This window comes from Pezoporus wallicus, unplaced genomic scaffold, assembly GCF_028554395.1.
Source record: "Pezoporus wallicus isolate ANWC-B61680 ecotype Strahan unplaced genomic scaffold, APGP_CSIRO_Pwel_v1 contig_16, whole genome shotgun sequence".
In the NCBI taxonomy this organism is placed as follows: domain Eukaryota; kingdom Metazoa; phylum Chordata; class Aves; order Psittaciformes; family Psittacidae; genus Pezoporus; species Pezoporus wallicus.
Window position 1 is genome coordinate 3,842,479 of NW_026641478.1, and position 25,194 is coordinate 3,867,672.

General features: G+C 36.5%; 1 protein-coding gene across 1 annotated transcript in view; it reads right to left on the reverse strand.

The window, feature by feature from the left end:
- The window catches only part of MYCBP2 (MYC binding protein 2), a 182,406-nt gene that overhangs the window by 90,759 nt on the left and 66,453 nt on the right, over positions 1-25,194 (reverse strand). Inside the window, exons 18-30 of the mRNA XM_057424034.1 lie at positions 23,771-23,878; positions 18,879-18,998; positions 18,352-18,433; positions 12,169-12,286; positions 11,603-11,807; positions 11,025-11,178; positions 8,957-9,129; positions 5,592-5,717; positions 5,355-5,482; positions 3,588-3,679; positions 2,421-2,555; positions 2,243-2,326; positions 843-939 (exon numbers count right to left, since the gene is read on the reverse strand). Of these exons, the coding sequence (XP_057280017.1) occupies positions 843-939; positions 2,243-2,326; positions 2,421-2,555; positions 3,588-3,679; positions 5,355-5,482; positions 5,592-5,717; positions 8,957-9,129; positions 11,025-11,178; positions 11,603-11,807; positions 12,169-12,286; positions 18,352-18,433; positions 18,879-18,998; positions 23,771-23,878 (1,622 nt within the window). The remainder of the gene's footprint in view (positions 1-842; positions 940-2,242; positions 2,327-2,420; positions 2,556-3,587; positions 3,680-5,354; positions 5,483-5,591; positions 5,718-8,956; positions 9,130-11,024; positions 11,179-11,602; positions 11,808-12,168; positions 12,287-18,351; positions 18,434-18,878; positions 18,999-23,770; positions 23,879-25,194) is intronic.

Below are 25,194 nucleotides of genomic sequence, written 5' to 3' on the forward strand. Positions count from 1 at the left end.
AAAGGAGAATACATAAATGAAAGCAAGGGGGCTAAGAAAATTGGACTGTGTGTGGCCATATGGAAGCAGTAAATTCAATGTAACTATCTGTGGAGAATACTGACAGTACTGTAATACAGTATAAAATATAAACCAGGACGGAACTGGAAAAAAATCATTGCTTGTAACACATAAGGAAGGGACCATACTTTAAAAAACCACGATGATTGAATTTGCCTTGTCCTGCACACTAATACTGCATTTCAATTAATGCAGTATTTCTCACAATTTGACTAACCTCCTTGTATGCGAGGAACTGCAGATTATCTTCTATTAATAGTTGCAGTTCACCGGGCCTATTAATAATACTCTTTTCCTCAGCATATGGAAGTTAAATTGAATGCTATCTGATCCTCAGCGTACACTGGAATGCATCCAAGAGGAAGACAAATCTCACCAGTGACAGTAATTTAAAAGCCATGGAAGACAGCATATAGTAAAGCTCCCTCAAAACTCAAAAAACCATGCTAATATTAATTGACTGGCAGGGAGTAAGGCTTGCATACTGACTACAACCAGCAAGTATGAACCCCCAAATCTAAGTAGGCTCAACCTTGTAAAACAAATATATTTCTAGGCTCTTACCATCAGGTCAATACAAAGCTTAACATCTGAAATATTCAGGAAAAGTTAAAATAAGATAAATACATAAAATTGAGACATAAGATACATATATATTTCAGTTTAACTAACTTCTGCCTGATAAAGCAGACATAAAAATATCGTTATTTCCACATTTATATCTTCCTGTTTTCCAAGTATGAACGAACTTGCAGGGAACACAGATTTTTCATAATACTCACCACTGAGACAGTTCTTGCAAAAGATCTCTTTAAAATATGCACAGGTTCACTGGTTTGCTGTTTTCCTTTAGACGCACTGCCATCACTTGTTGGCAACCTGGAAGAACAATTTAAAGAACTCACTTGGAAGTCTGCACTTTTTACTTTTAACAGTTCTTACTGTTTGTATTGTTCAAGTGGAACAGAAGTGGAAGAAACTTTAAAAACTTTAACAAAAAAATATTCAATTTCAGCATAACTTCTTCCAGTTCCTAATTGTTCTAGAACAGTAATGAAATATCTAAAATTTTGTTCAATTGGCAGGATTATGACAACCAATAATAAAGTTCAGATTTAATAACACATGAAATTATTACAAGTATTTACTTGTAATAAGATGACATTTTTAAGACTAGAAGCATTATTCCTTAAAGAACAGTAGTTTTGTGGAGGTAAAATATATATGGAGATATAAAAAAATACAGACAGCACTTATTACTACAGCACTTCTCCTTTTGTGCCACTCATGGCTCTTCAGCCATATCCTTCCTTCAGAGGCACCTACTGCCATCTATCCATGGAAATCACTCAAATGATAATAGGTTATGCCAGGACTTTAAGTGCATCAGTCAAAATGAAGCTTTGCTCTGGAGAGATAGAGGTCTATGGACACAAAGCTTATCAGCCAAAGCAAGCTGCTCTGATAAGAGACTCTGAAAAGGACATGCTTACAAAAGACATAGCAATAGAACTGCCATGAAGAAATTCCAAGCTTCAGAATTAATGTGGGAGCAGATGGCTACATATGTGTGTATATATACATATATATATATACACATATATATATACATGCATAAAATATAAAATTAGGGTTTGTATATATCTGAGGAAGTCTGAAAACTATACCAGCAATACAGCAAAAGAGCTCTGGCTTTCGAAAACAGAACTACATAACGTTTAGCATGAGAATAGTAAGTTTATGGTAACTTATTGTAAAGGACAATTAGATGTTCCTTTGCTTCTTTGGATCCTTTTTTTGCAGGATTGAGGGCTGGTGCTCATTAAGTTTATCTGTTTGACAGTATACTGCTCCTAACTAAGGCCTACTAAATAGAATACTTCCTAACTAGTAAAAAAATGAAGCATATTAGGTGAAACCATGAGGCTTTACAGAACTAAATGAAAGTCTCAGAACATAATATATGAAAAATGGCTGCAAGAAAAACTGCAAAGAAACAAATGTTGTTATAATTGGTTTATTACATTTCTCAAAGAGACTAAATTTTCCTCAAAAATTTTCAGATACTGATTTCCTTAGCCTAATACAGTAATAATTTCATGAAACATACACTTACTTTAACTAGGCTTCTATTTAAAAAAACATGCCAATAAATTGTTCTAAATAGATATCCAAATGTTACCTGTATAGTAACTGTGGGATCTGCCCTGCATTAACATCTGTACCATTATTTGATTTCTTGGAACTTTTAAACTGAAATACAACACTGAAAGAGAAATAATCCAATTATTAGTCCAGTTATATTAGATACCACCTTTTGTATTAAAAAAAAAAAAAAAAAAAAATTTAAAAAAATATACCCATCATCTGTAGTAATAGAGGCCTGTCCATGAGATCCACAGTCACTGCTGGGTCCTGACACTCTTGCCCAGGCAACATACCACCAGCCAGCTTGTAGGAGTACCGGTTCATCAAACATCATTGCATACTTCTCTCTGGGATAAAGAGATTTTGAAAAAGATACACATGAATTAGTTTTCAAATTAATTTTTAATGAATTCCACCCTGCTTCTAAAAATAAATTGAGAATTAATGGAATTTAGTAATGTCAATTATCAATTAATATTCAGAAAGTAAAAATATTTCATTGAAAAATACTTTAATAATTAAAAAAATAAATCAGAAGGACCTACAAATGCCTAAGTCTAGCTTGACCTTGCATTTTGAAACAATCAGATATCAAATACCAAACAGACTAAAGAAAGATTTAGTTAAATTAACACACACAAGCATAATTACATTTAATACATGATACTGCAAATAAAATATTAATTATAAAATATTGTCTATATTATTTTAATTCAATTCCATTAAGTTTTTGTAAATGACAAGAGCATATATGTGAATTCTTAGGAATTACACATGAATATTTAAGAAAGTATATATTTAGGAGTATTGATACATAAGAATTAAACCTAAAAGAAGTAGTCATGGATGATGTGAATGTTAAATTATTTCACAACAGGGAATGAAAAAGCAGCTGAACATGGCTAATCCCATCCTTAAGCACAAAATCTTTCAAACAGTAACTGTTTGTATTCTAACGAGCTGAAGCACAATAACTCTTCTTTTGGTTATGATAATTTCATACTGCAGTAAGTTTAATGATGAACTGTTTCATGAACCCATTTATTCTTGAAGGCATTTTTTTGATAGAAGCATTCAAAAGATCTGCTGCAATGTCTTGTCTTCTCATCACAGGAATACGTGATTTGACTTTGATTTATACAAGAACAAGTGAGAAATGATTTTGCCTTCTTTTAATTTAGTGTCATAGTGGTCTGGTGAGGTATTTGGTGTTTTACTGCTTAACCCAGTACACTTCGTGTGCAAGTTTTACATCACCTGCTACAAAATTCTAATGATATAGATCATCTCTGATATTTAAAGTGATTTTAAAATGTGCATAAATAGAGTAAAAATAAAGATCAAGAAGTAGGTAGCCACAGGTAAGGAAAACATCTTACCTAGCAGCACAATCATACGCTAAGACATCTGTTTCAGCAAGAAGATCTCCATCAGTCTCATGGTCTCCTCCATCTGGACCCAATTCAAACAACTAGTGGAGTAAGAAGAAAAGGTAAAAATATGTCTTAGGTGTTAGAAACCTTATAATACCACTTTTTCCTGTCTGGCATTCTGGAAACTGACTACTTCTATTCCTTCTCCCCAAAAGTAATTGTCAGTTACTATCACTAACAGACTTGTGACTCACACAAATTCCCACCCGGAAATCAGGATTTTTTACTATCATTAACCATCAAAAAATAGCAACTGACACTAACTTCCCCCCTCATCCCCTCCCCCCCCAACCTTATGCCCAGATACATTCTTAAGTGGAGAAACTCCACTTGCAGGCAGGTCAAACAGAGCATTCAAGAAAGGCAAAGATGTGCAGAAGGTGCAGGCTTTTGTCACAGACTGAAATGCACTGAAGATCTACTCAACTTCTCTGGAAAAGGAGAGCTTGACTGTTTAGCAGAGCTAGTCAACAGTGTCATAAATGGTGACTAGGACAAAAGATGATACCTTTTGCAAAAGAACTTGGGTTTCTTAGTCAAAAATAATTTTTACAGTTTGAGGAGTTTGAAAAAGGATCATGACGCATGACTTCCCTTGCAAAAACCTATTTAAGACACAGCTTATCTGCAGTATGACTGGCAATTCTTATTTTGGCTATAAGCTAATCCTAAACAACCAGAAACAAATTGAAAAAGTATTACTAGTGTGCTTTCACAGGCTTATTACCTTCAGTATATAAACATTAGTCATGGTTTGTTTGGTTTTTTTTGTAAAGTTTCTCGGATTTTCTTATTCATTTGCAATATTTAATCACTGTGTTAAACTACAATAAAGTACAGCTACTTATTTTGGATCTCCTGTTGACTTACTTATGCAAACGCGACTGCTAAGCATATGCCATCTATTTCCCTAAAACAAACCTGAATACCTAGTCATCTGAAAACAGAAAACTCAACAACCCACTAAATGTCAAGTGGCAACAAAAAAGTATTCTGAATATATAAAACACATATAAATCTCAGATATTGGATCCTTCCCTTACATTATGTTTAATGGAGTTTCTGAAATCCTTATTAAATGCTGGAACAGAAGTTACTTATTGGAAACCAGAGTTCTGTCATCACACTGTGTGTTTATGTGAGGTTTTTCATACAAAGTCAGGTTTATTTATTTTAAGTCAGCACACATGCTCCAGCCCTAATCATTCTTATATTTGGCACAAACCAGAGTTAAGTATCTTTGGTGCCATTCACTCTCAGTTAAATAATCCCAGCTAAGAAGTTACAGTTAAGCACTCTTTTCCTGGTTTTGAGAAGCAGTCCCTCATGCTAGTTAGAACCAGATGCCATTCTAACTTGAAGCCCACAACACCAATTTTTTGCAGGTGGACCTCTGAGCTTTGTATAAATAGATCACAGAACCTTTTAGCCCACTGCCCACTGCTCAAGACACCTGTAAGATGGCATAGGATTTAGTGAAGACTAGGCCAATTCTTGACAAGAAGATTCTCAGATGTCTAATTCAACCACCTTACCTGCATAAGTTTCATTACTTCTCACTGAAAAGCTGTGTTCTAGTTCTATTACAAGTGCTTTTAATATACAGCAAACCATTCATTCATCAAGAAATAAGATTAATCAGGTTTTAGTTGGCATTTCTAAAGTTTTGATTTTGACACATAATATTGTTTAAAATCAAACTAAAAAGCTTACCTTTATTTTAGCGGTGTATTCACCCCTACCTCCAAATAGACCAAGACCACCTAACAAAATATCTGTATCAGCACAGAAACGGATAGCTTCTACTGAGTGGGCTGAATAACCCCAGCCTCCTCCATGACCTGCAGGAAAAAAAAAAAAAAAAAAAGAGCAAAAATACAGTTAATCTATCTTAGTCTTTCATTCTGCAAGCTGACTGGCTTATGCTACGAAATTACACTGTGTACATACTTTCAAATCTGTTAACAACACTGTAGTCTTCTTTTGAGTAAACTTTCATTACTGCTTGAGTCTCTTCTTCCATATTTGCTACACCCATTTTTAAGTCCTGCATAGCAGCCAAAGTATCAAGACAACCTAAAAGAAAGCAAAACCAAAAAGAAGTCAAAATTTTTCACTGTTGATTATAATCAGCAAAATGGAAATAACCAAACATACGCTACCAAATATAATTATAGCTTCGATTAGGTCAAGGGTCACTGCTGTAGAATCTCAAGGTTCACTACTGAAGATCAATTTCATTGATCTTCACATTTCTGGATTTCCGAAGGGCAAACTTTGGCCTCTTCAATCAATTGCTAAGGGAAGTATCATGGCAAAGGGTACTAGGTGGTAGAGGGGCTCAAGATAGCTGGTCAGCATTCAAGGACCACTTCTTCCAAGCTCAGGATCAGAGTGTCCCAATGAGTAGGAAGTCGAGTAGGGGAGCCAGGAGACCAGCATGGTTAAACAAGGAACTGCTGGGCAAACTCACACGGAAAAAAGAATCTATGGATTATGGAAGGAGGGGCTGGCCACTTGGGAGGAATATAGGACAGCTGTTAGAGGATGTAGGGAAGCAATTAAGACAGCTAAGGCCTCCTTGGAACTTAATCTTGCAAGTCGGGTTAAGGACAATAGAAAGGGCTTCTTCAAATACATAGCGAATAAAACTAACACAAGAAGCAGTACAGGCCCACTGCTGAATGAGGTGGATGCCCTGGAGACAGAGGATATAAAGAAGACAGAGGTGTTGAATGCCTTCTTTGTCTCTGTCTTTACTCCAGCAGACTCTCCCCAGGGGACCCAGATTCCTATAGCCCCAGAAGGAGTCAGGATAAAGGAGGAGTTTGCTTTGGTGGATGAGGATTCCGTTAGGGATCAGTTAAGTAATCTGGAGATCTATAAATTGATGGGTCCGGATGGAATACACCCACGGGTGCTGAGGGAGCTGGCAGAGGTCATTGCTGGGCCACTCTCCATCATCTTTGGTAAGTGGTGGGAAACAGGAGAGGTGCCTGAGGACTGGAGGATGGCAAATGTCACGCCGGTCTATAAGAAGGGCAAGAAGGAGGACCTGCGTAATTACAGACCAGTCAGCCTTACCTCCATCCCTGGAAAGGTGATGGAACAACTTATTCTTGACACCATCTCTAGACATATCAAGGATGAGGGAGTCATTAAGAGCAGCCAACATGGCTTTACCAAGGGGAAGTCATGTTTGACCAACCTTATAGCCTTCTATGAGCAAGTAACTAGGTGGTTGGATGATGGTAGAGTGGTAGATGTGGTTTTTCTTTATTTCAGTAAGGCATTTGATACTGTCTCCCACAGCATCCTCATAGATAAGCTAAGGAAGTGTGGGCTTGATGAGCAGGTAGTGAGGTGGATCAAGAACTGGTTGGAAGGAAAAAGGCAGAGAGTTGTGGTCAATGGGGCAGAATCTAGCTGGAGGTCTGTGACTAGTGGAGTCCCTCAGGGGTCGGTGCTGGGACCAGTGCTGTTTAACATTTTCATCAATGACCTGGATGAGGGAGCTGAGTGTACCCTCAGCAAGTTTGCTGATGATACTAAACTGGGAGGAGTGGCTGACACACCAGAGGGCTGTGCTGCCATTCAGCGAGACCTGGACAGGCTGGAGAGTTGGGCAGGGAGAAACTTGATGAAATTCAACAAGGGCAAGTGTAGAGTCTTGCATCTGGGGAAGAACAACCCCATGTACCAGTACAGGTTGGGGGCTGACCTGCTGGACAGTAGTGAAGGGGAAAGGGACCTGGGGGTCCTGGTGGATAGGAGGATGACCATGAGCCAGCAGTGTGCCCTTGCGGCCAAGAAGGCCAGTGGCATCCTAGGGTGCATTAGAAAGGGTGTGGTTAGTAGGTCGAGAGAGGTTCTCCTCCCCCTCTACTTTGCCTTGGTGAGGCCGCATCTGGAATACTGTGTCCAGTTCTGGGCCCCTCAGTTCAAGAAGGACAGGGAATTGCTTGAAAGAGTCCAGAGCAGAGCCACAAAGATGATTAAGGGAATGGAACATCTCCCTTATGAGGAGAGGCTGAGGGAGCTGGGTCTCTTTAGCTTGGAGGAGACTGAGGGGTGACCTCATCAATGTTTACAAATATGTAAAGGGTGAGTGTCAGGATGATGGAGCTAGGTTTTTTTCAGTGATGTCCAGTGACAGGACAAAGGGCAATGGGTGTAAACTGGAGCATAGGAGGTTCCATGTGAACATCAGGAAGAATTTCTTTACTGTGAGAGTGACAGAGCACTGGAACAGGTTGCCCAGGGGGGTTGTGGAGTCTCCTACGTTGGAGATATTCAAGGCCCGCCTGGACAAGTTCTATGTGATGTACTCTAGGTTACCCTGCTCTTGCAGGAGGGTTGGACGAGATGATCTTTTGAGGTCCCTTCCAACTCTTAGGATTCTGTGATTTAAATTACTCATTTTCTAGAATAACGAAGTAATGTGATTAAATCTACTTTGCAACTTTTACAATGGTAAATAAATTACCAGCAACACCTTATTTTTTTTTCCTTTTTAGATTTCCCATATTACAAAAAAAGAGTTGAAGTAGTAACAACTATGGGCAGATTTGAATGTCCCTGCTCATAACAGGAGGGGTTGGAACTAGATGATCTTTAAGGTCCCTTTGAACCCAAACCATTCTATGATTCTAACTTAAAATTTATCCCGTATCTCACACACACTGAAGGAGGCAACACAAGGAGCAGATCCCTCATCACAATCAGTGAGCAAGTGACCCAAAATGACTTCCAGAGCTGTGCTTTGAAGCACTGTGTATGTTGCATATGGCCAGTTTTCATATTAATATCATGGGATTATTTTTGTTTTGTTAGGCCTTTTAGACTACTAAAGGAAATCATATTAATGTTAATGCCCCATCATACAAAATTAAGAAGAGTAAATTCTAATTTCAGGTACTGCATTTACTTTAAAATTAGCTTATTTAAGATCACTTTTTTTCCTGTCTCTTGGAAGCTCCAGGTTAATTTACCAGCATTGACTTTACTCAGCAGTAAAAAAAAAAAAAAAATAAAAAATCACCTAAGAAGGTCTCTTGTTGACCTCTAACAGCTTCCATCAGAACTCTAAACCCCTCTAGCACCATTAAGATAGCAGAAGATATCCATTTTGATTAAAAATAATGCATAGCAGCCAGATCATAAGTGTTAAAGAGCAATGGTGAAAGATTACAAAGTAAGATTTTAACTCAAAAAAAAAAAAAATCAGAAAACTGTTAGATTAGGATTCATGTATACATTAAAGAATGTTTCTTTATTTCATCTAAGCTTCTGACTCATCAACTATAAATGTATACCTAGAATGTGCAAAGCTGCATGAGATCTTGTTGTTAGAGCTTTAGAACCAGTTGGTAGGGCAAGTTCTGGACTCAAAATACTACACCGGGATTGCATGTCTGGAGCTGAGGGAAGTCTGGAATCCGCAACTACTGCATTGTAACTCCACAGTTCCCTAGCATTTGGTCGAAACCTAGAGCAAGGCAAAACAGAGTTAAAAAAAAACAAACTTTCACCTACTAAAAAAATAAAAAATCTAACTGATAATTAAATTTTATAAGCTATTTAATGTAAAACGCAAATCATTACACCAAACACATACAAACTTTACTAGCACAACACACTAGGAAATGGAAAGACAAAAACACATTTACTGTACTTCAAGTCAAAGAGTATTATGAGCTTACAAATTTCTGAAAATGTCATATAGTTTTCAAAGCTAATATTAATATGGTATAATCTATTAAGAAGCATGAATTAACTAGCAAAGCACTAGATATAATGGGAGGTAAGCTCAAAAATGAAAAAGATGCCAACTGAAAGTGAAATGGTTACCTTCAAATAAGAGTAAAAATAGCTTGAGAAATCCAATACATTTTGTTTGGGCTTTTTTAAGTGGATAACATCACTTCATAAGATTACAAGGGATTATAGAAAAGGGCAGCATAAACAAGGGACTACAAAGACTTTCTGTATTATAGATGAACATGGAGAAATTAAGATTAACATAGATTAACATGGAGAAAAAGAAAAAAAGAAAAAAATTATGTCATTGATGTCACTGTAAAACGAAGAAACAAAACCCCTGGGAATGTTTTGAATAAGCACAAAAAGAATTTTCACTTGGTACACTTTTCTAGATTGGGTTAAGATGGTCTAACTAACGGAGAAAGAAACGGTTTCGATGAAAAATATTACAGGAAACCTATTCAGGATTTCAATAAATTAGCAATGTGCAAGTTTATACAAACAGACCTACAAAATTATTTAACCACTCAAATTTCACTACTACCTGGAGAAGGTTATAAAGAAAATCTTTAAAATCTACACAATCAAGAATGCTGTCTCTCTGCACAGAGAAACAGAATTTAAAAAGGCATGAATAAAAACATCCAGGAATAATTAATATACCAGATACTTCACTACTGAAGGGCATATTCATTAATGTCTCTCTTCGTCCGTTTTAGTATTTTCTATTACATAAGAATGGAATTCTGGATGAATGTATCCAAAGTAGGATGTAAGTAGCCTACAGACACAATGATCTATTAAGGATCTGATCCTACATGACACTATAATTTTCAGATGAATACAGTTGGCTCTCTGCTTTATTCTGTGATTATTTTTGTTTTTTTTCCTAAGTCTTCAAACAGTTTAAATATAACCGATCACCTGCACTTGGACAAAAGTCAAATTTCATTCACAATACGTGGCTAACATAGCTTTTAAATCATTATACAAGAATTGGATGTTACAATTCTGTTTTCGAACAAGCGCTTTTGATCTATGCCTGCTCAAAGACTCCACTGAAAGCAACCACCCCGAAGAGCATGAAATAACTACAACCAGAATTTGAAAGTCTAAGCCATCTAAATTAATACTTTATGTTGACTTCCCAAAATGTCATAATTGAAAAGAATACAATTACTCTACCCCTTCTCCTATAAAGTCTTAACCTATAATACCAGACAGAAGAATGAAGATTTAAGATATAAGGCTGCAGAAGCTGGGTATGGCAAGAAAATTATGCAGTGAAGTGTTAAGTGTATGGAGCAAATAAGGGAAGAGTGAAAACAGTAAATAAGCTGAAGAGATTGGAGTTCTCCAAACATCATGAGATGGAAAAGAAAATAATTAAAAAAAAAAAAATTAAAAAAGAAAAAAAAAATCAGGCAAGAGATGTTTGTTTCTGGCCTACCTGAACAGATCATCCAGACAAAAAAAAAAAAAAAAGTGAGAAAAGATACATGGAAGACTAAATATTGTTCTCCATTTTCTAGGGAAATGAGCATATCGATCTCCAGCCTCCCAAAATATTTTAAATAGTATTTCTATACTACAACTTTAATAGCTATAATCCACACTTGCCTCCAAATAACATCATAGACAGGATCCAGACACACACCAGAACCTTGAAGGTCTTCCTGCTCAGAATCATTAAATGTTTTGCAACTGCCATCTACTTTATTTATCAGAAGACATTTGAAAGGAGGAGGTTCTGATATTGAAGCTGGTACCAAACCTAGATCAGGGAGCAATAAGAGCAGAAAAACATGAAGATTCCACTCATTATGTGGCATTATTCTCAGACTAAAGCCAAAACACCATACAGTAACAACTATTTGAAAGAAAATTAACTCTATCCCAGCTGAAACCAGGACAAGCATTAACGTAACAAGGAAGAATAGATACACTGTTACTGCAAAAAATAAACCGCAGTAAGAATTAAATGCAAGAAAAGTTTAGATTTTTACATTCTTATTTTTAAGAAAACTGATTTCTAAAGGAACTAGGATCACCATGTGCAGTACAACTAGACAGCCAAAATATTTTAATTCTCTCCATTCACATTTTTGACCTGTTGCTCCTCCACTGTTCACATGACTGAAGCTATTTTTTCCTCTAATACTTCCATACGCATTTAAATATTATAGAAGAGTTCTTGCCTATTATATGTCGGCTTGCAAATATCTCTGATGTAGCAAGCACATGAGAATTAATGAGAGCTTCATCGATCCTGAGAAAAGTCTGGTCTCCACTTGCTCCAATCCATGTTGCTTTGCGTCCATATTTGGAGCCTATATTAGGCATAGGGGCTGGTTTTGCATTCCAGTAAGGCATATCCAGAATTGGTCTACCAAGCTGACCTTTCTATAGAGAGAATATAGAATTAGTATATGACACGAAGTCTCAAAGATTAACAAGTTACTTTGACAGTTACAATATACAAAAGTAGTAATCTGGAAGAGGTATCCTACCACAAAATTACCTTCACAAAGTAGTGGCTACTCTAAGTGAAGCACTACACATTTAAATACAAGGAACAAGTTATAACCACAAAAATATTAAAGGCGACATTTTAAAACATGACAGACACAAAAGACACGCAGAAGTCATTAAGTAGTTCTGTAAGAACAAGTATGAACGGTTTTGAAAAAAAAAAAAAACAACAACCCAACTTTAAATACTAGCATATTCCCATGAGTAAGTGTTATTATTATTATTTCCTTACTGAGAAACTTCCAAATGTGAAAACCTGGCCATCCATTAGGAGAATAGCTGTATGGTTGCTCCCAGCAGTAACTTGTGTACTAGGACCTGGTAATGCCTGCACCAAAGTGGGACATCCTCTGTATCAAAATAAATTAATTCTGTATTAATATATGTTTATGCAACATTTAACACATACATCAGTATTATAAGGATTTCAATGTCTGTGAAATGTATTCACTATGTTCACATACTACATGGAATCAGAGTCAATCAACACCTTACATATTAAAGAAACACAGGTTTCAAACACTGTACCAGATACTCAAGTTTATGCCATCTTGTAATGGGGAAGCAGATCAAGTACACTCTCTTCAGCTAAACTCAAATTAGCATACAATAAAACCAGTTAATTTAATATACAGTTGTAGGATTCCATTAATATTACTGTACTTATATACATGTGTGTGTACATATAGGAAATACATTGCAATGAACTGCAGCAGTAAAAAAATTCTTTTGTGAGGATGCTGGTGAAACACTTAAAAAAAAACCCAAACTATCTGCATTATGAAGAATCAAAAGCCTTATACAGTTAGTACACCAGTACAATTACCAGAAGCAGCATCTATATAGCCTTCCTGAGATCACTTTCTGGGGGAACTATAAAAGAGAGAGGACTACCCACCTTATCAGCTTTCTAATGAATTATTATAATGCAATAGAATAGTGTGTTATTCTCCATTAGAAATGGAGAATAATGCATTCAAAACCTGCTCTCCATTAAAATCACAGACTCAAGAAAGAACAAACCTCTCCAAATGGTTTTCCAGAAAGATCTGAAAAAGTCTAATCCATGTGTCTCACAGGTATAAGAAAATAAATCTATTCCAGTAAAAATAATGGAAAAAAAACTCAACAGGATGATCAAAAAGCAAAGAAAGAAAACCTGAAGTGATGACTTGTAATACAAATAGCAGAAAAGATAAAAAAAATAAATAAATACGAGATACTAAAACTAAAACATGATCTCAATCCAACAAAGTGAATAGAAGCCTACAAGAACTGCACCAGACTCTGGTGAATGCCTACCTAGGCTCTGGTGAATTCCCATAGTGAATGCCTACCTAGACTTCAAATTTATTGTGCACTTAGAAAGAATGCAAATTTGAAGAAGCAGTTATTCCCAAACAACTGTGTTTGGGAACTCTAATCCCAGAGAACAGCAGCACTATTTACTTTTAAACACACACTTTCAAAAGTAAATTAACCTAAAATAAGAACAGTTTGTCTTATGATGGAATAAAAAAAGACAAGTGTCAAACCACGATCATCTAGTGATTGCTTAGCAGCTGACGTGCAAAAAGATGGGTTGTCTGCATATTCTTATTTTGGCTGAATTGCAGGTAGAACGCAAGCTGAGAAAGTAGGAGGAAGGAGAGGCATTGTGTTCAGCAGGGAAAGACAGATAATATGTGAACATCCAAAGATGTGAAACAGAGGAATATAGCATGAAGACAGGCTGATGACTTGAAAGAGGGGGAACACAGGTATACAGAAAGAAATTATTCCTTTGTGGTGAATGTACCTTCCAGTGGGCAGTTCTAGTGGGGATGGAGAGAGTGAAGAGCTGCACAAAATCTGGCAGAGGATGCACAACATGACATTCATATATATAGTAGCCTTTTTTGGACTACAGGCACATGGATTTGGACATCAGTAAGATTATACACAGACACACAGAGCAAGTTCAGCAGCACCAACGATGAAATATCTTAAAACCAGAAAAAAGTATCACATTTGCCTCCCATAAACTTTAAGGAAGCTCAAAAAAGCACTGATGCAGAAACAAAATATAGTTAAGAACTAATCCAAATGCAATCCTGTTAAAGCAAAATACTTTTATTACAGTTTTTTCTTCCTCTCCCTCAAAATTCTGATAGCTACAGGCACAGAATTACCAATCCTATACTTTAAAGAAAAAAATGAAAAGCTGTGCATTAAATTCCCTTGGCAGGAGCAAAACAAAAACGGACAAGCAACTAGTGTAAAGAGATGTTGTACATTATCCTCTTAAACAGCTCTTTTATTAAGCTAACCCAGTTTTTAGAATGGCCAGCTACAGTGTATCAACTAAAGAACTGAAAAGGAAAAAGCTTAAGACACTAAACTATGTCAAAAAAATAAAGTGAAATTACAGAAAAATCGTTTTCACTTCATGAAAGGAGAATGGATCTTGAAAAATACAGTAAGCCAGTTTGACTGGTGTATATGGAATTCAAAACCTGCAAATACAATTGGCTATTTCTCTATACCTCTAAAACTCAACACAGAAGAGCTCAGCATAGACAAGACTTAAGAGTCTGAGAGACTCTTTGAACAAAGTTTCGATAACTAGGGTTTCTCCATTTGAAAGGGAGAGAGGAAGAAGAAGTTGTCTTCTGAGATGGAGTTGACAGACACACTGCTGTCAAATCACAGATTCTTCGGCTTCTGGATATGGCACAGGTCAATCACTGAAGACCAACCTCAACTATACAGAAAGTAACCCAAGATGTCTTGGGAAGATGTAAGATTGCTGAATGAAAACCAGCAGATACACATGCATCAGCTAATTCAGGATCCCACAAGAAGGTCCAAATGCATTTTGGCTGTCCACACCAAAACTCTCTTCAGTCCTGAAGGGTAAGCATTCCTGGGAGCACATGTGGTCTTTGAAACCCCATCCCACATTAACTGTTTGGACAATTGCTGTCCATAGTACTTATCCAGGCAATAGCTGGCTGCCAGCTCCAGAATGATGTCACTTGGGGCAAATGATCCTAGTGCTGCTGCAAAGTCAGGTTCACCATGGGCTGTTACTTTGTGGTGGGTAAAAGGAAACCAGCAGTGACTTCTGCCAGTTGCAGGCAGAGTTGGACATCATGGAGTTAAAAAGAAAATTGAGATTTTTTACATTTGAGGTAACTGGAAGTCTGGTGAAAAAATGTAAAGACTCACACATAAGAATTAAATAGCCAGACGATGTACCTATAAACATGGCCCAATCAAACAGATGATGGAACACTTTTTTTTGCTAGAGATATTAACTGGGTATAGTGTCTACACTTATTCTTCAAACAGAACGTTGCTGACTGTCCATGGAAGGTCTGCTCATTTTCTTCCATGTTATCGTTGAACTTTCAGAAGCAAAATTACTTCAGGATTGTCTTACTTCAGATGTTCCATTTCTCGAACTTCACTGTCAGATCATATTCTTCCTAATCTAGTGCTGAAGACAACAGTTTGCACAAGAAATTCAGGCGATATTTGAACAATAACAGAAAGATCCTAGAGTTTTAAGTTCCAGCTTCAACAGCAACCAACAGGCCTTTGCTTACCTGAATACAAGACATGCTATTTTTCACCAAGATTAGATTCTGCAAAGCATTTCTTGCTTCCACTTTCAACCCACCAGCATCTAATTTGATGAGAATACTAGCAGACTGAACAAATCCTGCATGTAGCGAATAGCTCATCAGTATCTGCCTCGGTGGATTTTACAATAGAAAGCCCACACAGACTAGTTTAATGGCTCCAACATACTGGCAAGGAAAAGATGGACTCCCAAGAAACAGATCACTTGCATTTTTAAGTGGTCCATCTATGAATGGCTGAAGTGTTTGCTGGAGAAAAAAATAACACCACTTTGTGCATATTGCTTTTTCCTCCACACCATTTCAGTTCTATTAACGGTGTATTAAGAATCACATTTTCCTGTTCATGCGATGTTTTGTTTGTTTGTATGCATAAAAAATAGTAGTAAATCCTTCTAAGGTGTGTAATATGTCTCATTCCTACTGAAGTACGGGGAAGAATTTGTAGTGTTTTCCATACTCTAATAGAGAAGTCCAAAATCCTTAATTAAGGAGAAAGCCATGCCGAGACAGGTGCACAAAATTCAAAATAGTTAATCATTTTCAAGACTTTAAAAAAGGAGGTCTCCCTATTAAATCTTTACACTGCAAGACAGAAGTCTCTGAAAGGATGTCATCAATCGCTGCGCAGGAACTTCCATAATTGCTTCATTTGTCAATGAAGATGGCTCACTCAGATGAAAATGAGAGCTCCTGTATTTTCCCTTACAGTCCTCGTTTTCAGGGGTCCCATATTTAGATATACTAGCTAGGCTGTCTAAACATTAGTTCCTTTTTTTCTTTCTTTCCCTCTCTCTCAGAAATACAGCAGAGTATCAGTTCCTGGGTTCAGAAGATGATAGTCTTCCTGAAGTCAATACAAGCAATGTGACACACTGCATGACTGACATACCACTGACCTGGCTGGAGCTGGCCATCTGAGCACCACTGCGTCCCAACTGAGGTGCAACTCTGCATAAGGATTCCCTGTTTCCTTCTCTGAATCCCTTACTGTGAGGATAGAGGAGAGATCTCTACTTAAAGCTGGAAAAAGAAGTACATCAATGAGGAAATCATAATTTGAATGAGTACGCTAAACAGCAATATAGTACTACAGCCAGTTCTCATGCACAGGACATACTCCAAATTTCTTCAAGGCTTTTCTCAGACACTCTCTAGGGTCTGCTGTAGAATGATATAACAGTCAGTGCCAGGTCGTTTGTACCTCCTCAGCTTCTAGGACTGGTCAAGCACCATCTTTTGGTACAGGATGTTTCATGTTCTCTTCTAGGATCTCACCTGGAACTACCTTTGGTCTCCACTCAGTCTCCATCTAAATAAGCAACAGATGTGGGGTTTTACCACCTGAAATTCTGACAGATACAGCAGATAGCTCCGATGCCTTCAGAAAAGCCAAGTGACTTCATCAAAGTTGGAAATGCCACTGTTATTTGTACCTCTTCAGTCTTTTAACACAAAACTGGCCTTATTCTAAGTAGTGACATGAACTGCCAGCTAAAAGCCACTGTAGCTTGGAACAAGTGTCCAAGAATTTCCAGGAATGAAAACAAGTGATATGGCTCTACCATGGGCAGAAACACAGACTGCATTCACCAGTCCAATGCAAACTGAACAGGTAACAGTTTAGAGACTAGCATTACGCACAGCAGTCAACGCAGAGTAACACTTCTGGCAAACTTCCTTCCTTCCCTCTCCCCCTTTTGTTTAGTGAAACCAATGAAAACTTTAAGATGATGAAGATTCCTTCAGAAACTTGACAAAAGAAATTATTTGGAAGTCTCCAAAGAGATTAGGAGGATAGATGTTTAGTCATTTTCATCTCACTACTAAAAGAGAAACGACAGAACTGAAGACAGGTCACAGATGCTCCACTCTGTATGCCTTTCACATAAGGATATCAGGCATTACCGGACATACGCAAACCCTTAGTGATTTCTACTATTCAAAATCCCATCTTACGTGTTATACAGTATATGTACATACCCAAGAACAACATTATTACATTTCGTTTTATGGCAGAACATTGATTTTTTACTTTAGGGTGTAGATAAGATGCTAAGGATGAGATACTAAGGGTGAGATTGAGCTTCACATTAGACGCCTATATTTAATTATGTCACTGTAGTCAATGGAGATCATGCCCATGAAGTTTACAGAGCTACACAGCATACCTAAAACAGTTAAGTAGTGGGTGATTAGTCAAATAGCTCTCCGCACTCTGTCGACTTCTCTATTTCCACTGACAGCAAAGAAAGCACACATCACTCTCATACTGACATCCATAATAAGCGTCTATAAAATGCAGCTGAGACCCAAGCTTAGTAAACTTACTTTGGAGAGTAATAATAAACAAAAATAAGATTTTATCATAACTAAACTACTGTCAATGGTGTAACAGAAACAGGTTAATCTAGCTTTACAACATCATACTAATTATTGCATATGCAGTATTTTACAGAAATAATGAAACTTAATGAGATTTCAATGACATTCTTATATGTAGTGGGGAATTAAAGAGACAGAAGCATTTCAACTCAACTCAGTTATCAAAGCTCTGATAATAACTTTACGCAAAAGCCTTTACGTATTAAATTATACAGTACAACAGTATTGTTACTGTGTCTATATCCAGATGGATATGGAAAATTAAGTGCAGAACAAGAGCTTATCAACTTCATTTGCAATATATTTGAGTTTTCATGTTTGCTACTACATAAAACCAGAAATTCAGCCACTTTTTATGCAGCAGTACATCAATACACAATCACATCCTTTAATTACCAGCTCACCTGGAATTAACATCACCGTGTCCAAGTTGCCCATGCTGCCCATATCCAAATGTGTAAACATCACCATTCTCCATCAAAACCACTGAAAAACAAACAAGAAAAATATTTTTGACATGCACGTGTTAATATGTATTGCACCAGTGCTGGTTAGCCTTTCTGAGCAGCACAGTTAATGTTCCCTACTGAAACACTAAGGGATCTATATCAGATACCACAATCCTTCACAGCTGGCACCTCTATGAAGGGCTAGAACTGTGTCACGCAGATGTTTCCAAATGACTTAAAGATTACTTAAAAGCTGTGATGCAACTCAATATATGACACTCATAGTCCTCTTCAATGTTGAAGGACAGTGTAGCAGCCTATAAAATGATACTGCAACCTTTCCAAACTTTATCATTCCTGTGTACATCCTTATTGAAAATTAAACAGAAAGCACTGAAAACACATGTGAAAACACATATGAAAATTTGAAAAAAAAAACAAACAAACCTATTCTATAATTAACATTTTATTTTTTTTTTTACCTGAATGATGAAATCCACAACTGACTTGCACAGCTCGCAGTTCACAGTCAAATCGGACAGCCCCTGGTGGATAGGTTGTGATTTTGCTGGCATCTTTCTCACCTCTCTCTCCACTTCCGTCTATAAACAAAACTTAGTTATATCCCGTGTTATAACTAAAAGAGTTATATTAGAAGAATAAATAGAACAATGTAACTCCCCACCCTGCCGTTTGGAAGGCATGAGAAAGAGCTTGCAGAGGATTAAAAGACACAGCTCAAAACATGGTATCAAATTAGATGCAAAAGACAACAGAACCTCAACTTCTAAACCACCTACTACAAAGTCACACAGTGGAAAATATCACCTCTAAAGCAGAAATTTCTGAAGAGCAGGCAAAAATGACCAGCAAAACAGGAAATTCAAACAACTTCAGAAGTTTTGCTTAATGACTACCACTTCGATAAGCAGACAGAAAGCCCTGTAGTTAAACTTGATAGACACAGCTGGTTGTTTTTTTTTTTTAATTACTTCTTGTTAAGCATTTCACTTGACTCCAACTTGGCCACATAGCGCTCGTTTTTTGTAACTAACAATGCAGCTCATTTCTAACAATGTCAACATGCTCACTACTAGCATGCCTGTTTCCTATCAAAGATGCATTTTTAGACATCGTCTCTGTGACTTCTTTTAAGTGCATTATTAGTTCTTACAGTCAAACTGCTCTTACATCAGATTTAAGCACCAAAGTGACAAAGAATTGTGCCATTTATAAACTTACTTAAAACCACTATCTTCTCCAGAAATCAGAATATTTAAGTCATATAACAATTACACCGTTATTAAACTATATGGTCACAGGGTCACAAAGGAAGGTGGTTTCCCAATAGTAGCGGGAAACCAACATGACAGAGAAACAGACAACATCCTCGTCACAATTAAAACACTTATACCTGTGCAGAGAGTGGGCAATGAAAGCTCTAAAGAAAGTGCATTTTTACAATGAAAAAAATCTCATGTGTGACTTTAGTCACACCATCTCTAGTCTAGAGAAATGAGAGGAAAAAAAAAAACAAAACTGCTTTCAAGGAACAAAGAAAGAGCTTCTTCAGTCTCAACAGCAAGTAAAGTCATAAACTATAAATCAGAGTTCTGCTGGGAAAAAGAAAAAAAACACAAAAAAACACACACACACACACACAAAACCCACAACAACAAAAAAAGGAAAACGTTTTGCTAGTGTTCCCGAGTTGCAGTAAGGGGGTGATGGTATTTTGCTTCTCACTGACCATCTCTGAAGAACAGAGAAAGTGCTTCTGAAGGTATTAAATACATTTCTTCACCCCAAAGACAAAAAGTTTTAATGCAATATGATCATACACACACACACACAAAAAAAAATATAATTCTTACAATAACTGTCCCTTTAGACCACATAATTTGCCAACAAATCTGTTTAGTTCAGCAGCAATTACCTAAGTAAGGCATATCAGCCAAGTTACTAGTTAACACCTGTGATGTTAATATGCTGATTATGTATGCTTGTGAGGTCTGACATACTCTCACATTCAAGTCTCAAATTCCAAAAAAGTGCCTGTCTAACATGTCTCCTTATTAGTGGCAGTGTGTAAAAACCTAGCAAAAAAAAACAGTGGCTCTGAAACATTTTTGTGCAACTTCAGTCTTCTCAAGCAAAGAGCACAAGCCTTAAGACATATGCCTTTAGTTAAATTTTGAACTTTTTTTTTGAACACTTTGCATATAGAACAAGACTATTGGACTATGTAAATGCCAATATGGAACATACTGACATACTCCAGTATCATTCATTTCTATTAAGTCTTAGGCACATGTTTTCATTGTCAGCTGTCTTTCTCCAATGAGTGCTTCAAACTACACTTCAGATTCAGTATTTTACAGTTTAAAAGTAAATTCCAAATAAATTTTACTGAACATGTAATAAGTTTGTATTAGCATTTGAAAAAATGGTTCACTTCTGGCTTGTTCCATCAGCGCAGGTTCAGTTTCATGTAGCCTTTAACCTTGAGGGTTCTGGGTTTCATATTATTTAGAACATTGTTTTCCCAAATACAGGAAAAAGGTGGTATTTGCTTGCAGAATCTTAACAGATTCAAGGAGCTTACTTTGGTTTTACTTGCTATTCAGTTCATTTCTACAGCTGAGAAAATTATAGACTTCCATTAATCTTTTTTTACTCAGATTGCCAGTGATGAAGTCCATGGGGATTGGAGACACATACTGGGAATTCACTAGCTCACTGAAGACTAAGGATGAAGCACAAGGTCATTTTCTTCTTAGTACTCAAAGCACTCCATGAATACCAAGAAGGTGGTATCTACTCCTTTCTATCTATACCTATAATGAAGGCACAGATATAGATCAGAAAGATTATACTTATGCTTAATATGTATTTTTAATAACAAGGATTTTGATACACAGAACCTGTAAGTGTGAAATGAGAAGATGACAATAGCAAGCTTTCCATAAAATGGGTATTTTGATGAAGTTGAAGGAGTTTTCAACTGAGCAATTCAACAGAAGAATTCCACTAATGAAAATCATGTAAATTTGACAGTATGTACAAATACATATAAAACACACTCTTAAAATTAGGCCACAATTGTTAGCCCTGAAGGAGCTGTTCACATTCAAGTTTACAGATCATTACAGAGAAGTTCTGCAGCTTTAGAGAAGCAGGAACAGGTACCACCAAGTTTAGTACTGGCCTCATCAATACTACCAGTCAAAATAAATTTTCTTTGCCCAAAGATCTTGAAGGTCTGGTTGGTGTGAAGAGTTACAAGACTACTTTAGCAGAAACATCTGAAGTAAGAATGCTGGTATGGAAAGCATCATATTCAATAGTAAAACAAAAGAACATGCTGATTTCAACATCATAGTGTGCTTTTACTGTAGTCAACATCTCCATTTCAGATTGCTTGATAACTGCTTTTGCATTCTGTGTATAGCAAAAGAGGCATGCCTTTTAAGATGAGGTATACCACTTATCTTTTTCACAATTCCCACCTTTCCCATTATTTTGATAACATCCCACTTCACCAGTTTCCCCTTTTTCCCTTGGAAGCTCTTCCAGACGTTAAGGGGCATTTCTAGTTTCTAGTGGAATTTATGGTTGTCTTTTGAGTAGGTGTTTTCTGAGGCAGAGAAGGATGTCAAAGTTTACTTGTAAGGATGCTACAATCTTCCTTATGTGTTTAGCATGAGACACAAAGAACTAAAATAAATGTTTCTTTGCATATCACTTTCCTCAATGAAAAATAAATGCTCAGTTCTTAAGAGCATATCTGACAAAATTTTTCAGCACAATACAGGTCTTCACAATGTTCTTGTAACTCCAAGAAATAATGTAAACCTCAGATTGACACTAATGAATATACCTCTTGTAAGGAGAGTTGAGCTGAAAGCTGAAAAACTGCTAACACATACCAAAAAACTACAGATATACACAGAATGAGTATACTCCTTTATGCATTTGCCTATAAACTCAAGGGCTTGCAAGCAGTAAAACCAGCAGTAGTATCCAGCTCAAGAATACTGGTCATCGGCAAACTGTCACTCAAATGACAGCATTTAGGTTCTGTATGTTCTGTCTTTCAGCATCCAATCTGTCCCAGGGAGATTGTAACAGGATATTCTATTTAATCCATCAAGATTGAAACCTCAGATAGTAAGTTTTCCAAACAGATTGAACATATGTTATGCAAATAGAAAGGACCAGATTCTGCTTTCATTTCTGTAAACTTAAGATGATTTCATGATCCAGTATGTTCATAACTAGGTAGGCCTATCACCCACACACTGAAATCAGATCCCCAAAAGCTTCAACCTGTCACAAAATTTGTTTGCATACATGCCAAATACTACCACTAACTTCTCCTACTTCAACTGAAATGGCATTCCAACAATTCTTTTCATATTTAGCTGTTCTTCAGAAAATAGTTGAAACTTCAAGGCCCCCGCCATTTTAGGAGCTTTCTGCTTACTGCAGTCAGGTCAGTATTTTATGTATTTATCCTTTATATATACATGTATACAGACATGGCTATATACAGATATATACAAACTACAAACAGATTTAATACAGCTCAACTTCAATAAATTCAGCTGATTTTTTTTTTAAAGTGTACTATGTCTTCCTAAGTTGGGGGTGGGGAGGAATCACATCTGAACAAATTACACCTTTAGAAATTTAAGGTACAATGAAGTGGCTTTCCAGACATACAAAACCATCAGAAATATCAAAGACACCTCCTTACATACATTCTGCAAAAGAACATTTAAATCAAGAATATTGCAACATAAAATCTGTACTTTGATTTGTATTTTCCCCATTCAAAGCTAGTGAAAAAAAAGTTGCTATTTACATTAGTTTAAATATTTAATTTCTAAAAGAGGCTGGTTAAAAGATAACAGCAATGAAAAATTGTGTGCTAGAATTAACAAGTCTGGAATTGATACGTTAAAGCAATCACCCCAGATACACAACACAAAGGTTCAAAAAAACAATGCAAAAGTAATGCAGCAGTCCAAGTCACTGGAAGCTGTTTAAGTTTTGTACAGTGAAATTAAAGAACCTTAGGAATGAGGCAACATTAGAAATGAGGAAAGACACAGAGAGACAATGCATATTTAGGGAAAAAAAAAAGGAAAAGAAAAGAAAAAAAAGATGATGCAGACTATCAAACATTTACACCTTTAAGAAAAGGTCAACATTTAAATGCATTTCTTTCTCCTCAGGTAACAAGATACTAACAAGAGGAAAGGCAGAACCCATTTTGTGCAGTTCCTTGAGAAGACAGATTCAGCGCACAGAAGAAGTGACTGGGAAGATGGGCTTGTTTCCACCCTAGCCAATAAGGAAGACCAAATACCTTTGTGCTTGTCCCGTTTATGCTTTAGCTGTGCTGGATGGGGTCTGATTCTGGCTAGAGCCTGTTCTCGATGGTTCATAAAAATAGGACCAGGAAATACAAGGGGGCCTGAGGAGAAACATTTTGCACATGCATAGGAAAGCTCACAAAATGGAAACAGTGTGTTAAACAAAAATCAAATAAAAAGCAATGAAACAAATGAATAGTAACTGTATAATAATCTTGTTTTCCTAAATTTGAAAGACTAAGTAAACAAAATTTGCCATTTCTTGGTAATAAAACCAAACTATTAAGCAAAGAAATAATAAATATCCCATAGTGACAGCTCTACTTGAACTTATAAGTATGGAACTGTACTCCAAGCAATGAAAAACTGTACTCCAGAACCTTGCCTTTTACTCCAGTGTAAGTATTGTACAAATTTGACAGGAAATACCCATTACTGTCTTTAACAGTTAAAAAAATTACCATGCCTTACATCCTACAACATTACATTCAAAATACTGATTTGGAACAGTCTCATCATATCAATGCAAAATTTAAAAACCATAACTATTTGGTTTTAATTACTACAGTTAAAATGCAGAGTTATCACTTATATAAAGAAAATAGCTACCCAAAGGCACCTGTTTCATGAAGAAAATTACTCAAATCATAATTATTCAAATCATTACTTTTTCCTTATTTATTACCTGTAAATTCTGAAGTCTATTTATTTTAAAATGCTACCCGTCTATGCGAAGATCTTCAAGAGAAGATTTGTATTTGAGGAAAGCAATTGTGTATGTATTAAAATTTTTTTCTAGACTACTTTTTAAAATCTAGACCCAAGCAGCGCTGTATGAAGTTTAATTGAGGCTGATTATATGTAGATCATAAACCAGCAATTTCTTCCTTAAACCTGTGTTTTTCATCTATTTTAAATGCTAAGCATGCCACCAAGAATTTCTCTGGAGGCATCGTCTTCTTCCAGAAGTCTCACACTCAATAGAAACCATGAATCAGCTAAGTCTGCCAAGTGCCACTCTTACCATTCCACAGGCCCTCAGACCTTACATGGATGTCCAGTCCCTCTCCCCCGCCTCTGTCCAAATCCCAGAAAAAACACAAACAAACCCAACAAAAAGAAACCAAATCACCCAAAACACCCCAAATCAATATTTGTGTTATGTTAGAAATAGCTTATGCAAAACTTTGAAAACAAGTACTCCTCCTCATTCCCCCAAACCATTGACAGTCTATTTCCATAGCTGAACTTTATTAACAGATTACCATAGGCTAACTTTACACAAATGCCCACTGCCTCAGGTTTCCTGCTGTCAGCTTCAGACTTTCAGTTCCTTCACTAATAGTAAACAGCATGGAAAGAAATTTAAGTGGAAGTTAGGCCAAATTTACCTAGTTGTAAAACCTTCTGATGAAGA